The 16,751-nt window shown below is 36.8% G+C and overlaps 1 protein-coding gene across 1 annotated transcript; it reads right to left on the bottom strand.

Moving 5' to 3' along the window:
* Positions 1–70: 70 nt before the first annotated feature.
* On the bottom strand, positions 71–953 carry LOC118739922. The gene has a single exon (XM_036471422.1). It carries the CDS (start codon positions 764–766, stop codon positions 188–190), a length of 579 nt encoding a protein of 192 aa, XP_036327315.1. The 5' UTR covers positions 767–953; the 3' UTR covers positions 71–187.
* Positions 954–16,751: the final 15,798 nt, after the last annotated feature.

Below are 16,751 nucleotides of genomic sequence, written 5' to 3'. Positions count from 1 at the left end.
GCACGAGCAACAGCTACTTACTTTACACACATACATACATACATAGTATTTAATGATTTTCTTAAGTTTCATTTTATAATTAAGCTTAAAAAGTTGATAAAATTTTCTTAAAATTACAAAAATTTAGAACTTTTTAGCAGCACTTCTTCAGCACTCAGCGAACTTCGAACAGCGCGCATTCAGCAATTCAATAGCGGCGCGGAGCAGCAACAACCCTGTACTTCAGCGGGCGTGCAGCGGCGCGTGCTGCCAAAGCTTGACGATATGCGGCCGCCTTTCGCTGGCGCTGCTGCAGTGCAGCAGCGCGACGGGCAGCAACCAAACGTGCCTGCTGCTCGTCCAAGGGCGCAGGGAAGCTCTCAGCAGCTGGATCAGCGGCGGGCACATCATCGGCAGCGACAGGCAAATCAGCGGGCAATTCGTTGCCATCGACCTCGGGTGGGCCGTACACCTCATCGGGCTGGTTAGCCTCTGGTGGGCCATAAACCTCGTCGGGTATATTGTTTGCGGGTGCGCCCTCATCGAAAGGCACCGCGGGTTTCAATTCATCGGCAGAGGGGTACGGGGTGACTGCTGGTGCCTCGGGCACGGCGTCGGCAACCTCCTCTTGGCGCGCAAGATAGTGGGTGCGTGGACGCTGGTAGCGCGCTGCCGCAGGACGATAGTAGACGCGTTGGCCGCGTTGCTGAGGTTCCGCTCCGCTGCTGGCAATGCAGGCGATGAATGCGAGCGCGGCGCAGAGTACGAAAATTTGCAATTTAGTCATTTTGCCTTGTTTTGTTGCGAACACAAATGTGGAGTGCGAAGAAGTTTTTATGATTCGTTTATTTTTCGAGGATAATTTTTTTTTTCGAATTACAAAGTTTCGCGATAGTTTTAATTCGAATTGTGCAATTTAGGAAAGAATAGTCTGTGTGTGACTGACAGTGCGAACACTGGGAACTGACACCGAAAACCATTGGACACTTTGCTTTTATACGCTGCTCCGCCGCGGAGCTGTTGCCTCGAGCGCACGTCCATGTGCCAATCGCTTAACAGTTTAGCGTACAGGAACTGTGTGGCGGTGCGGGCATCCTTATTTGGAGCAGCCGCCTATGGTAAAGTCGTCGCTTATCCACCTGCCTGACAGCATTTGAGAATTATGCTGATTTTATGAGAAGACGTGACGAACATTTGCTAGCAAGCCAGTCAGCCCAACTATAAAGTTCTGTGAAGTTGGGAGCGCGCGTGGCGCGGAGGCGTTGTTTAAGCAGATAAATTCGTGTTAATTGACAGAATGAAAGCGAAAATGTTAATGCTTTTTTTTGTAGCTTTCTGGTCAACCAATCGAATGATTAAATTTCCGTCAGCTGGGTGTCGATTGTTTGGCCAACGCTGCTGCTAGCTGTCTCTTGCCCGCTGTGCTCTATGCTAATTTTCTAGTTCCGCAAGTGGTTTCGGTGTTCGCTTGCTATTCCTTTGGAATATGGAAAAGGCAATTAAAAACAATACTGTAGATGTACAAAGTAGGGAATTCATTGAAACGTGTGGTTTGTAGTAGAATGTGGTACGTGCCTATGCTTTGTTTTTTTTTATAATTTTTGAGCGCTAATTTTAGAGTTTTCATGTCTAAGAGAGCGGGTGTGAAAAAAGTAATGACAAAGATAACGTCATGTACCAAGGGGAAAACATTCTAGATTGTAACTATAAATAACAGGTTTATTCAATAAGTGTTTAAACTAAGTAAAGAGAGGCGATCAATCGGGGATTTTTCGAATTTAAAGAGCGGCTACCAATTTGCTTAGGCACATAAGTTAAGTATTTCGTGAACGTGCATCCGGTTATTGATCAAATGGATTGCATATTTTAACTTTTTTTTAAGTACCTATTAGGGCATTCAATCCCGAAGCATTTTAACAATCCCGGGATTTCGGGATCCAAAAATTCTAATCCCGGGATCCCGGGATTTTTCGGGATTTGGGCTTTATCACAACTTTTGAATTTAACAGTAGGTTCGCCTTTTTTAAACCACACAGATTAATTGTCACCGTTTTTGGTCTTACAGGGAGCATAATGCACGTTAGTAAAAGAGTCCGTAATTTTATGTCTAAATATTTTTATAGTATTCTTAAATATATATATTGATTGTAAAAACCCCTTACTAGTATCTACAGAAATTTATTTTACACAAAACACCAACAAAATAAAATGAGGAACAACCCTTCCACACTGTAAAATCTTGTTGTGTTATCAATTGCTACCAGATTTTTCGTTATTACACAATTCTTCCAAAAAATTTTTGAACAAGTACAGAAATTCAGGCAGGTTCTGAAATTCATGTCCAAGTGCAAATGGCATAAGTTCACTTTGAATCAAAATTTTGATGTTCTGTATATCTAGTTTTTCATGTCAAATTAATTAATTTTTTCGTTTTCAGCATCTCTTTTATTCCGTAAATAACTCAGTAAAAATCTCGGGATCCCGGATCTGTAATCCCGGGATTTCGGGACATGGAAAAGTGTCCGGGATCCCGGAATCCCGGGATTCTGGATCCCGGGATTGAATGCCCTAGTACCTAAAGTGTTGAAATAGTCGAGCACAGATTTGAATATAATAGGTAGAGCCCGGATTTTTATACGCTAAAAAAGCGAAATTATACGCATATAATGTGCACTAAAAAAAATAAAAATATGCACTAAAAACTGAAAAATATGCACTAAAAACAAAAAAAAAGAATAAGCAAAAACACCTTTCGCATTTGTTTTGCTTTTTTTAATTTTTTTTTATTTAATTTTCGTATTTTATTACAAGTTTATAATTGACATAAAGATATATTGTAATTTTTAGTACCACGAAAAACTCAAAATTAATTAAATATATATCTAAAATTTTAAAATGTAGATGTATTAAAAAAAAATTAAGCACTTAAAGTAAAAAGTAAAAATTTCATTTACAATAAATTAAATAGCAATATTTGATTTCCATATTTTTTTTATTTATTTGCTGTGTTCAGGGCTTTATTGGCAAACAAATAAATAGTTCTTTAAAATTTTGAAATTTAAGGCTTTTCCTATTTGGCAGCAAAAATAGTTTGTATAAGGAGAACTTTCTTTCTACGTCAACACTGATGATTGGGGCGTACTTTAAGCAAGCTAGTTCATTGGGATTATAGCGATTAAGCAGGGATCACACGATTTGTACATTTGTACTAAACTAAACTAGACTACTAAAACTAGTCTAGTGACAAGTGACTTCTGCTTAGCTTTTTCGAGCCTTTTCATTCTGGAAGTCGTCGAGGCAGGGAGTGTAAAATAAATCCGGGGTTTGCACAATAATCACAACCGAGTTGAAGTCCAAAAACCCAAAGTCAGTTGTACCGCTGGTAATAATTTGTGGTCAAGGCAATGTTTTATTTCAATCAATAAAAATTTTACCACACCAAAGGTCGATCAAATTTGGTAATCCAAAGAACTCACACCTAATATGGATCCCGAGTGCAATCAAGCACATGTCTGGGTTTTCCCAGAAGAAGATAAGATTTTCCGGTAAGAAACAAATATTCAAGTAAAATATAGTAATGCATTTAAATAAGTCTTGTGATTATTCGGTCCTGTAGGTTTAATTGGTTCAAAAGAAACGAACGGCAGCGAGGAGCTTTTCAGAAAGCAGGGGAATAGATCTTTACCGATTCTGCCATTCAGTTTATAAATAGATTGCGCACGACAATTCGAACATCCCATGTGAAAACACACAGGTGGCGGAACTTTTAAAACCCGCAAAAAAATAAAATAAAAATCTACGTCATTTAATTAAGTAGTACTATTTAAAATCAAATTAATTTGCATTGTTGTGAGATGGTCACTTTATGTTAGTTATCACTGCATTCATTGATAACAATTAAAAGTCAAAATTGAGCGGCATTTGCTCATGCTTAAAGAAACATGTGTACATGTGCATGTACATATATCCACAATTAGTATATATTTATATGCATATGCACGTATGTATCCCTGGAGAGTCAGTCAAAGATCCCAACAAAAGGGCATCCAGTAATTGTAATTAGTGTGGCCAGAAAACGTAATTTTTTTGTGAAAAGAAGAACAAAATGAATCAAAACAATTTTTTTTTTTGCTGAAATAGCGATACAAAGAATATATTTGAGTGGATGAAGTAATTATAATGACAGAATAATAATACTTAATAATTTTCGCGAAAAAAAAACAGGGACACCAAGGTAAAATATCCAAATTAAAAGCAGAAGCAGCAGATCCCAGTGCCAACCACTGCATTTCGGAGGCTTCTCAAACGGAGCACTGCGTTACCGACAAGTATGTATGTAATTCTTTGTTACCTTTTCTATTATTATTGTTCTTGTTAAGTTACTCATCGCTCTCTTATGCGTTAAAACAAAACAAGGAAAATAGTGAATGAATATACACAGTTTTTTTTATTAGTCATAATCGTAATATTGTTTTTTTTTCTTTTATTTACTAGTACGATAAGTTAAGTTTAAAATTACATTAGGGCAGTAGATCATTAAGAAAGAAAAACGTATTATTGAAATTGCAAATCTACCACCCTTATACTATATACATATAGCTATATTAGAGTAACTATGTAATAAACAGTATATAATGAATTGCTAAATCCCGGGTGCGTATTTTGTTCGAAACTCATGCGGTCTAGGTTGGTTGGATTTTGGATATCTTTGAACTAAGGCACGCAACTGAAGCAGCGGACCATTGCCAGTGCACACGCCGTCGCGAACGAGACACTACTAGGATGCCTCAGAAAAGTGTCATAAAGGTCGATTATAAAGGGAAGTTTATAACATATGGTAACCAATTTTTCCTTAATTTTTTGCCCAAGTTCACCCTGCACACCTTGAATAGTATTAACAGCTTTCTCCATAAGATGCACTTGTTCAGCCAATAATTTTTTTTCTTCTATTTTAGTTATTATTTCCCACAAGAAGCTGTAGTTTGCATTGCTATAGGCAAAGCGTGGTTCAATCAAATTTGAAGCTATTGCTTTTTTCGCCTTCAATATTGAAGAAGCATCAATATCATTTAGATCTTTAAGAAAGATTTGAAATTCCTTAAAGTGTAGGCAATAATATTCTGTCGCCTCTAACCCCGCCTCGTTAATCTTGGCGGAAGAGCGATATTGAGATACATGTTCATAAAAGCTGCAACGCGCAAAACAGATTTTAAAAATATTTTTTCCCCTTTCGAGATTAAATCGTCAACGTCACTGAAGCGAGCTCTTACATTTTCGGCCACCCGGTGCATTGCGTACCAAACAAGTAACGTGCAGTCACTTTTGGTAAAATACCTTCAGCGCCTTTGCTGATTATACCATATCGAGCCCTAATCGCCAAAAAAACGTAAGCGGCAAAATATGTAAGAATATGCACTAACAAATCGATGTCATCGTAACACAAAACTCTTCATTCGCAACATTTGTTAATCTTTAAGTTCCTATGACTTACCAACAAATATATTTAAATGCATAGAAATCCGGGCTAACCAATACACCACAGAATATAATACTCATATAATCTAGACCTAGCTAGATCTGTAATATAAAAAAAGAGAATTTCCCAGTCAATGTTGAAATTTTACCCTAAATACAAACCAAAGCATGGTCTTATCTAGACAAAGGTTAGGTAAGGTTAGTTATTCTGGCCGGCTGACCGCCCTACATAGACCGATAAGTCGCTAATGATGCCAGCTGGAGATAAAGGTTCCGTTAAGTATATTCGAAGTATTCATCATTTAGGATGTCAACGCTCTTTGAGAATTTCAGTATTTCTTGAAGCCCAAGTGTCTTGAAGACATGACTCAAGTTTATTAAACTCTAGAGCTACAAGTTATTTCAATCGTGTTTTCGATACAGCAGAACAAAGACATAGGATGTGTTCTAGGATCTTCCTTGTTCCCGTCCCCATGCATTTCCTGCAAACTTCATTGACAGCGAGCCCCCAGGTGTTAAAAGACGGCAGTGCGGCATGCAGCGAAAGCGTTTTCTTAAGCTTCTAATAAATAACAAGTAGAGGCTTTACGAATCATGTATGCTTGGAAGTATTAGAAGCTAAAAACTTTACTTAACCCTAGAACACACACCCGGGTACAAATGTATCCACTTTCAACTTTGAAGTGTTGTAACTTTTGAACCGCTATACCTCTATACCGCTAACTTCGGATCTAGGAAGATTATTTAGTTTTGAGTTCAAATTCAAAATTTGAACCAGATCGGACCATTGGTTCAGGAGCTACAGCCTTCCAAACACATTATATACGTAAACACACACCCGGGATACGTTTGTACCCCAATAGTAAAAATCCTCATAATAATAAAAAAAAAACATTTTTTATATTATTTTTTTATTTGAAAAATTAAAAATATTCATTTCACACATTATATTATTGACTTTTATTATAAAAATTATAAAAATGCATCTTATATCTAAGGAAAATCATGGCAAATAGAGCAATTTGTTGATATGACCGAATGTTCAAGACACATTGGCTTCTTACATTTGTCGCACAGCTTTCTGGTTTTTCTACGGCGTTTTTCCTCTTGTGCGTAACATAAATAGCAAGATCCGGACACAGGTTTTGGCGTGCGCGCTGCGGCAGATGTTGATGCTGCTGTTGACACCATTGATTCCACCGGTCGGTTGAAATATGCTTCAATAGCAATTTTAGTCGAAAAATTTCGCGTCACTTGACGATTTATGGCTCTGGCTTCAATAATGGGCATACACAATGCTTCAGCCAAGCTGCGCAGGATATGCTTACGCTTGTTGTTTGTTCTCCAAGGCAACATAGGGTTATTCAAATCGTAGACAATGTAGGCTGCAAGAGCTGTAATGTCCAACATGTTGAAGAACATCGCTAGTGGCCATCGTTTTGTTTGTCTTTGTGTTGGATATTCCGCAAACATTTGGTCCATTCGATCAACACCACCTTTGGTACGATTATAATATTCAATTATTTCAGGTTTCCCACTGTCAGCTATTTCAGCATCATTATGCATGGTCGAAAGCAAAATTACTGCTTTATTTTTTTTGGGAACATAAGAGCACATTGTCACATTATTTTTGAAGCCAAATGTCGTTGAACCAATTGTCCTGTTTTTGTTCTGCTTCATTTCTTGAGGAATATATGATTTGTTTTTGCGCAAAGTTCCAACGATCGTGAGTTTCCAGGTGAGAAGCAGTTCTGCAACTGGCAAGGTCGTAAACAAATTGTCCATTGTAATGTTTCGGCCACTTCCTTGGTATTTGGCAGACAAATCCTTCACCACTCGTTCGCCTTGGTTCGTTTCCCTACCAGTTTCTGCTTGGCCAGTATATATTTGTCCATGCAGTGGATATGCATTTGTGGCATCGCAAATCCACCAAACCTTGATACCATATTTAGCAGGTTTTGACGGTATGTACTGCGTAAACCGTGTGCGTCCACGGTAAGGAAATAATTGTTCATCAATCGTCAAGCATGAGCTGGGCTTGTAATGTGCAGCAAGATTATTGTTCATCATCGTCCACAACTCACTGATCGGTGCTGCTTTATCAGTTAGTAAGCGTGTTGCACGAGTGTTTTTATCGTCAAATCTTAGGAACCGTAATATCGAACAGAAACGGTTGACTCCCATTGTGGCGCGATATAAAGGATAGTTTTTGACGCTCCATAAATCTCGAACATGTTCTCCATTGCTATGGTTCGCACCAGTCATAATAAGTATGCCAAAAAATGCATACAGCTCTGTTATTGACACAGGCGTCCATGACTTAGGAGTTGTGTTTGGATGCGCATTGTTGTAAGCATTATAAGTTTCTTTTGCTAACTTATTTGTGTGGCGCATAATTATATCAGCCATTTCAACGTTCATGAAACATTTGAATGTTTGCTCTATTGACAACATTTCAGTGCATCTAGCTGGTCCAGAACGTTCTCTTATAATATTTTGTCTGAGTACCTGACGACTTACATTTGGTTCTTTCATCCACTCAGTACCATCACGTGCAACAAATTTTTCGGCACTAGCAGGTAATTCATTATTTTCTTCTACTTCTTCTTCTTCATCGTCTTCTTCATCATCCTCATAGTCCGCATAATCAGGTAATACTTCTGCGGCACTTTGCGAAACTTCAGCATCGTCATCAGCAATTTCAATGTCATTGATTTGAATTTCTTCTTCATCTTCTGAGTCAAAGTCATAGGGAGCGTCATCGTCACAAATTTCATCAAATAAAGATTGTATATATGATTCTCGCTGTTCCTCAGTTAGCCTGCATAATAAAAAAAATTAGTATATGTTTACATTGTTGCTTATTTTACATTTTTTACCTTCTATATGCTGCACTTGATAAATATTCGTTTCTTCTTGAAGTCATTTCGTATCCAGTTATTTATAGTTTCAGTTATATTTATTTTCACTTATATTTTCACTTCTTACACTTTTGAGCACCAAAACAGTAATGAAAATATCAACAGGCAGCATTTATAACAACACCTCGTGTGAAAACAACCCTTGCAGCTGCATATAAAATACAAAAACCAGTTATACCAGTATATTTGCTACCTACGTACCCATACCTTGCGCGACCTTTTTGCACATATCTTTTGAACCAGGTAGAATATTTCAATGAAATAAAAACCAAAATGTGTATTCGTTGTTACTCTACAAGTATATTATTATAAATTATATTATTTTGTTTTGCATTTATCAGGACAACAACAAAAACCAAAATCCACTGTTGCATGTCCTGACTTTATTTGCCCATATCGCTGGAACCAGTAGGAATATTCGAATGAAACAAAAGACAAAATACTTGTTATATATTAAAATATACATTTCAAAAAAAAAATCATAGAAATCGGTTGAATAAGCATTAAAAAAACCGCAAAATAAGGTCCCGGGTACAAACGTATCCCGGGTGTGTGTTTACGTGGTATTTTCTGGGTGTGTGTTCTAGGGTTAATTTAATAAGTTTTACAATTCATATTAAATTCGCGATTTACAATAAACTTACACCTTATGTATATATTTTTGCTACGCCCATGCGCTTTTGTTAACAGTCAAAATGGAAAACTACCAACTTTGCTGATATTTAACAGGTGTCGATTGGCAAACAAAAGAAAAAAGAGGAGGTGAAGAAAGCGAAATGGATCGCCAACGCGACCTCTCGCAACATCCCCCTCCGTAAATATCATGCGGACACGTGCTTGACGTTTACCGCACTTTTCTCAGCCTCGATGTCCAACTTCGCCATCTTCACTATCGGTCGCGTACATAATCCTTTCACTGTCGTTACTACTGCGTTGCGAAAAAATTAAGTTCAGTCACTTCTCCCTAAGGCCACGAATTTCGCTTGGAGTTTTCATCCACGATGACTTCTACGTCATTCAAATTGTTTGGAGTCGCTGGTGGCTGGTACCATTTTGCGCGTCTGGTAAGACAAAGTAGATATTCCCAAATTCAACGTATCCAGAATTCACCTGAGTTCAGATGCGGAATTTTCTTTATTTGTTATCTCACAAATGCCGAAGGACTTTCCAAGAAGGAAATGGTTTCGCGTAAGAGCTTCGTGTTCCCCAGACTCGAGCGGAAAGTAGATCAGTGGCCTCGAATTAAAAATATTTTCGCCGTCGCACAGTGGGAGAAATGGTCAATCTAGCGGCGCTTTCTTAATAGCTTCTTAAATACAATGAAAAAATGCATTACTTTATTCTAAAAATATGTGTTAATTATTTATTTATATGTTTTTATGTTTTATTAGAAAAAAAAAAACTATTCAGAGTCGGAGCTCTCAGAATTACTGCCGTCAGGTAGATCATTTATATGTAAAAGAAGGTTTTTGACCTCATCATCTATTTCAATGTGATTTTTGGAGTACTTGGAGGTGCTTTTAGACTTAGATGTAATAATAGGATCTGAAGAAACTAAAAGAGTGTGTATTAAGTCTTCCATTGTATTCAACCTTGAGTTTTTTCGCTTATGGTTCCGTCTATAACTGCGAAAATCTTTATTTCTTGCCTCAAGTGCCTCTTCTGACATCATTCCTATTGGTAGCGAAACTTTTTCAATAATATCTGCTCCGTGTATTAATATTTTATGTACAGATGGAGGCATATAAAACCAAGGATATTCGGAAACAAATAATTCTGCTGTATTCCAAGCATATATGCGAAAAGCCTCTATGTTAACTGCATACCCACATGCCATAGTACGCAAAATTATACCAAACCTTTTTATAAGTTCTACTTTTACGCCAGTTACTGTAGAGGCTAAAATTGGATGCTGGAAAAATATTCTTGCAGTATTTCCAGTGTTTGTATTGCCTGATCCTTTCGTGGGAATGTCCACCAATATACCCATTTTTTCTTTTAGCTCAAGTTGAATCTTTCTTTTGGTTTGCTGAGCGATTTCTTTATGTTCTCCACGAATTTGCCAATTTTGTATGGGTATTCTATAGGCGATATGAATTATACACTCAAAGCACCGTATCCAAGCATGGAGTGTTGACAATCCGTACTCATACAAGTGCTCCTGTGGTTGTCTCAATTGAACATTATTTAGATTATTCATGAATTTTGGTGTTGCTCCACAAATTCCACAGGCCTGCGATGATGAGCCCGCTAAAGTGTTAAAAACTTTCCCATCAATCATTGTTAAATGGAATTCATGTACTACTTCGAAAAAACTCAACTTTGTCGGAACAATGCTTACAATTTGCCTTTTAATATTATCTATCTCAACCTTAACTAACTCCGCTGACTCTTTTTCAAAAATTATTTTAATGGGTCTGCAGAACCGAGTTGAAGAAGGCCTGTTATTTTGCCATAGAACAGCGTCTCCTTTTTTAATTTGTAAAGGCACAATACATACAGCAAATAAATACTCATCAGTTATTTCACAATCAGAAGCACTAAAACGTTGACGGTAAGTGGAGTGACCACTGCTGCCGTCACAGCCCCATTTAAATATTGCTTTTATGCTGTCATTAATATTGGCTGCAGTCAAAACACCTTCAAAAGATTTGGAAAATCCTTGTACTATACGTGCACCAGTATGGTCTACAAGACTTTGCAGGGCAACTTCCGCTGAAAGTTCAGTTACGTGTATGCCACTGGGGTAACACTCTGTTTTAGCCTTAAGTAAAATATCGTAGCTTGGATAAATATTGCAGTTTCGTTCTTTGGCACCATATTGCATTATTTTGTACGACCTTTTTGAGTATCCGCCATCTATATAAAGAGATAAAGCTTCCTCAGGTGTATACGGAATTGGGGTTTTTTGTTCAGAGCTTACAGACTTAAGCATTTTCGGAGCAGTCGAACTTTCTTCAAACAATTTTGAAACAACCTGTGAAGCATTTCTTTTTCCAGCTTTGTAAAGACTTACGCTTGCCGCTACCATTAACTCTTGGTTAGGTGTTTCGTTAACAACTGATGCAATTTTTTTTTTTTGAGTTTTCATTGTACACTCTGAAAAAGGTTTTTGTATACGGTGATGAACAGTTGGCTTAGAAAAAATTATATTTTCATCCAACCATTTCTTATTTCGCTCTTCGAACACTGACATAACCCTATGACATTCTTTCCACTTTTCTAAAAGTTTGCTTATGAAATTTCTTAATTGTTTTTGAATTTTGCGAGTTTGCTCTTCACTATACTTTGAGCGATCAATGACGTTAGAAAATATATGATTTTCAACCATTAGAAATTTTTTTGTTGGTACTGGTTCACTGTGCCATATTAAAAAAAGCGTGCGTTTAGACTCTGCCATAGTATCTAAAAAAGGAAAAAAATCAGTAACTTGCAAATACTTGCAGCCAATTTTTGGACAAGACGTAGACCACAACATATTTTAACAAATTATACAAACATTGAATCGAATCCCATCGAATCCACCACACTTATTTTCTACGGAACATTGGATTACACATATAAAAACACTTTGATATAGGACAATTTCTTTTTCCATTGTAAAGATCTAAAACATATATTAACAGACCACAATGACTTTTTTTTTATTTAACACATACCAAATAATAATAATTAAGTCACAAATCTTATTACAAAATTTTATATTTAAGTTTTTCAGTTTAACAAAAATTGCACTTAAAAATAGGTAAATAGTAATTATTGCACTTGCTAAAACATGTGTTAAATTCGAAAGCTCACAGATATGCGAATATTTGGAACAAAACAAAAACGAAAACAGAAAAGACCCCGTTAGGAAATAAATTTTCAATAAAACAAACAAAATTTGGAGAATTCTGAATTTAAAAATTTCGCTAAAGCGCCGCTAGATTGACCATTTCTCCCACTGTGCGTCGGCTAAAAAAGCCCTTCCAACCTCCTCAAGAAAGCCTCGAACATGCAGTGAAGCAGGCGGTATAAAATACCACTCAATTTCAGGATACCTTCCGATTATATCTTCTCAATCTCATTTAAAAACATCCTACTAGCCCCACCGAAGTTAGTGCCGTTGTCCGAAAATCAGAATGAATGACTCAGTAGATAATGAGCACATGATCTCAATATGAACCGCGCGAGTGGTAAATAAGGCGCCCAGCGTTTTTCGCACGCTCGACCGATAGCCACGTTTATGGGCCCAAAATAATCCACCCCTGTGAAGGTGAAAGATTTGAGAAGGTCCAGGATAGGCCTTGCGATTACGGAAAATTTGACATTTAGCAGCACATTCTTTCCAAAAAAGAAGTCCACGATTAGTCGTGTTACAGTGTTGTCGCGTGGAAGAATAACCGGACGCTTAACGTCAATCGTTACACCATCAGAAGCGTAAATCCTTCCCTTTATTCGTAGGATGCCTTTCGGAACTTTCGGGGGAGTTTCGCTTAACATGTTTACCATTACGAAGCTAACCAATTTCTGCATGGAAGACTTCGCCTTGAGAATTAATCATTATTGCAATATTCGTTGAACCGATGAGTAGTGCGTAGCTTCTCCCTAAAAATAAATCTATTTGCTTCAGGTGTTATTACAGAAGCTTTCAGGGTTGTGGTGTCATCGAAGTCAGTGTGATGCAGCTCATTCACGGTCTCATCATCCGCATCTGAAAATTGCAGAACTTTTAATATAGGCCTCTATTTGCCACTAAAGGGTTCCAAATAAAAATCAACAAATATCTTTTGTCCACGCTGCGATAAAATACCTAAAGACAAGCGCTCTATTCTATGAGTATGTGTAAATATCCACGTAAACAATTATAGATATCCGTTGAAGTGTTGGCTGATGTTGATGAACGAATTTACGTGATTTGATGTGATGATGCGATGTGATGTTAGCTGCGATTTTCATTTGAAATTTCAAATTTTCATTTATGTACAAGTTCACACACATAGAACTCATGTAGACTTGGTCCAAATCTACTTTCATTGTGTTAAAACTGTATATGAAGTTATTGTTGTTGCTGCTATTGCTTCCGCTTCAGCATCAGCAAACCCATTGTCGCTTGCTTATCGTCTGTTTGCCAGTTCAGTGAACTAAACATTTAAACCACTATTGGGAAGTTATTGAAGTGCAGTGGAAGAATGAAGAGGTTTGGTGAATGCATTACAACTGTCGCAGGGCAAGTGAGTGTGGTGAAGGGAAAAGTACAGAGCGGAAGGGGATGGAATAGGAAGTAGGGGCACAGAAGACTAAAATCTACGAGTGGGCGCATTTGGACCTGCACAAATGCATCAAATGTGAATATTACAGTCAGTATGTAGTTGTTGTATGGTAGAAATGCTGGCATTTCACCAGGGCTGCCAATTTCTTTTTTCAATATCTGGCTTCTGGCGAAGTCCATTTAGCGGCAGGGTATGAGAAATTGCGGGAAGTGGAAAATCCAGCTTTTTGCGAAATTTTTTGACGAATTTTTAGCTTTATTCCTCATAGAATATAGTACATACATATGTATTTAAAATTACCAGATAATTTCGATACGATTGAAAAAGATAATCGACCCTATTATGGTTTCGACGTCGAAGTTAAAAAATATACCTCATCAGTGCAATTGCGGTTTAGCTGACCACAGTAGTTTTGCGGGGAACACTTTACCACAAAAAAAAAATGTGGTCAGCGTAGCTGGCGTTTGACTTGCGAGTGCAATTTTTTGCCAAAAAAAAAAATTACATCGACGTCGGAAACCATGGATTAATATAAGTAATACAATGAAATTTTGGGCAGAAGTTCAAACTTATACGGATGCAGGTGGCAACCAATTGTTTTCCGATCTGGCGAAATTTGCTCTTCATTTACTTTCACTACCTTGGTCTAATGTAGACCTGGAACTTTATTCAATCAGTTTAACTTGCTGAAAACTACTTTTATTTATTTATTTTATTTTTTTTCTGATGAACTTCGATCCCAGCTGTATTATTCGATTACACAGTTTAACAATATTTGGTCGTATTTTATCTCAAACACGGGGCTGACCTCATCTAATAGATTTTCTGATGCTGATTTAAGAAAAAAACTGTTGAAATATGAAAAATGGCAAAAATGGAAAATTTACAAAAAAATTAAAAAATAGAATAGTTCTTCCGAAGAAAAAAGCACGCGTATTAACGAAAATCCAAATCGTCTGATGGATTCTACCACATGTCGATAGATTAAGTATGTAGAAAGGGATGAAAAATTAAAAAAATCTTAGTAAAAAATTTGTTTTCAGTTTTTGTTTTGTGGAATTTAGCTTTTTTCTAGTGGGTTTTTATAAAAATCTGGATTTTTTTTACTCGAAAATAGTTGGCAGCACTGCATTTCCTGCATTGCCACTGCAATATTCTCACTCACACCCACGCGCACAGATCATAATTTATATTTGCAACAATTCCATTGAAATGCGTAAATGCGAAATATACATAAGTGCAACATTGCAGCACAACAACACTCTTAACCATCACAATTCAAAGCAAGTGTGCGTAGGTTTCTGAAAACAGCTACATATTCGTCAATTTTTCTATGTGTTCAAGTGTGTACGCGCGCTCCATTGAATGCACTCGAGCTGGGGAATTGTGGTGCAAAATCTTGTCACACAGCATTTCGTAGTGCATTTCGCATGCAGGGCCAGACATCTTTCAAGCGCATGCCTTACAAATATTCTTCTTCTTTTGTGTCGCGCAACTCCACGCTTCATCCGCTTTCACATTTTACATTTTACATTTCACAGGTTGTACTCGTATGACGATGTGATTGCATATTTATTTCGTTGCAATTGTGCGCAATTTTTAAGATTGCTTGCCCAGCAGGAGCGTTGGTTGGCACTCTGTGGAGCTGCGGGACCACACCAAGACTTTCGTTGTTAGAGTTTCCTTATGGCAGGCACTTGTCATCAGCTTTTCCTGATTTCTGAGCGCATAAAGGGTATACCTACGTACATACATCCTTTTGTGGGAGTGCATGCAAGAGTGTGTGTGGATGCAATTGTGTTCGTCTGTGCGTTTTCGCAACTGCATCTCACTGCATAAGAACTGACTTCATGTCTTTGTTTATTCTTACAAGTAGGTGCGAATTCAGATCGCATACACACGTACATAAGTGAACGTCTATATAATTTAGCTATGTATGTTTGAGTGTGCGAGATTTACTGCTATTTGTTGTCGCATTTGTTGAAGTTGACGTAGAAATATCAGTGCGCATTGTTCAATATTGCTGCTCTTCGAATTCATATGATATACAAAATCACAATTCTTTGTAAAAAATAAATCGTATACTACTTTCTTCGCACGCTGACATGCATACAAATAAAATGTTTATGGGGGAAGGCACATGGGTCATACCATACAATATTTATGTATATCACAATATTTTTTTTGGGGTGAAATATATTTTTTTTATCGAAAAAAGAAAACACATCTTTTTTTATTTCGATAAGTTAAGGTATCAAAATGTGCGTAATTACCTCAGCTTTCCATGAGAGTGTGAGATAGATTAAAATAAAAAAAAATTTCCATTCAAAAGTCGCATTTTTTATTTGTTTTTATTAACTTCATCATGTTTGATTTTTTTTTTCAGCTTTAGTATAAACTTTATGTACGCAGGTATGAAAAAACTCGTAACTTCTACAGTTTTGGTGTTTCCATTCTCAAATTTTTACAGCTTACTCCATACAGTTTGACAACTATTCAGATTGAAAAAAATACAAATCAAACATGAAAAAGTTAATAAAAAAAAAATTTAAAATAAAAAAAATCGATTTTTGAATGCGAAATTTTTTTGTATTTTAATCTATCTCACATTCCCATGGAAAGCCGAGGTATTTACGCACATTTTGATACCTTAACTGATTTTCTCCGACAAATGGTTTATTAACTGTAAACAATTATAAAAAGATACTTCTCCGTGAGTTCAAAATTTCGGTAATTTTTTATTTACATTTTCGGGGGGTGAAATAACACAAACGGCAATAACGCAAATTTGTGTTATTTCCCAAACGAATGTGAAATAACACAAATTTGCTTTATTTCATTTCTCAATTAGCAATAAGACCAACTTTTCAACTTAACAATTTGAGTAATAAAGCAAAATAGTGCACATATTTAGGTAGTCACCCAGTTACATTTGACAAAAAGTAGTACATGAACAAGTTTAATGGACGGATTTGTAAGTATACAACCTTTGTTGGAAATAAAGTAAAACAAACTCAGATTTTGGTATTATTTCCCATTTAAAAGTGAAATAAAGCAAACTTTGCGTTATTGCCATTTGTGTTATTTAACAACAATGCTTTTCCAAGGACATACCTTAATATGT

This window comes from Rhagoletis pomonella, unplaced genomic scaffold, assembly GCF_013731165.1.
Source record: "Rhagoletis pomonella isolate Grant_MI unplaced genomic scaffold, Rhpom_1.0 Rhpom_scaffold_00005, whole genome shotgun sequence".
Classification (NCBI taxonomy): Eukaryota; Metazoa; Arthropoda; class Insecta; order Diptera; family Tephritidae; genus Rhagoletis; species Rhagoletis pomonella.
Note: the sequence above shows the minus strand (reverse complement) of the source record. Positions and strands in the feature narration are given on the sequence as shown.

Excerpts from the sequence above, each read along its gene's own strand:
- LOC118739922 (XM_036471422.1), bottom strand. The coding sequence starts at position 766 with ATGACTAAATTGCAAATTTTCGTACTCTGCGCCGCGCTCGCATTCATC.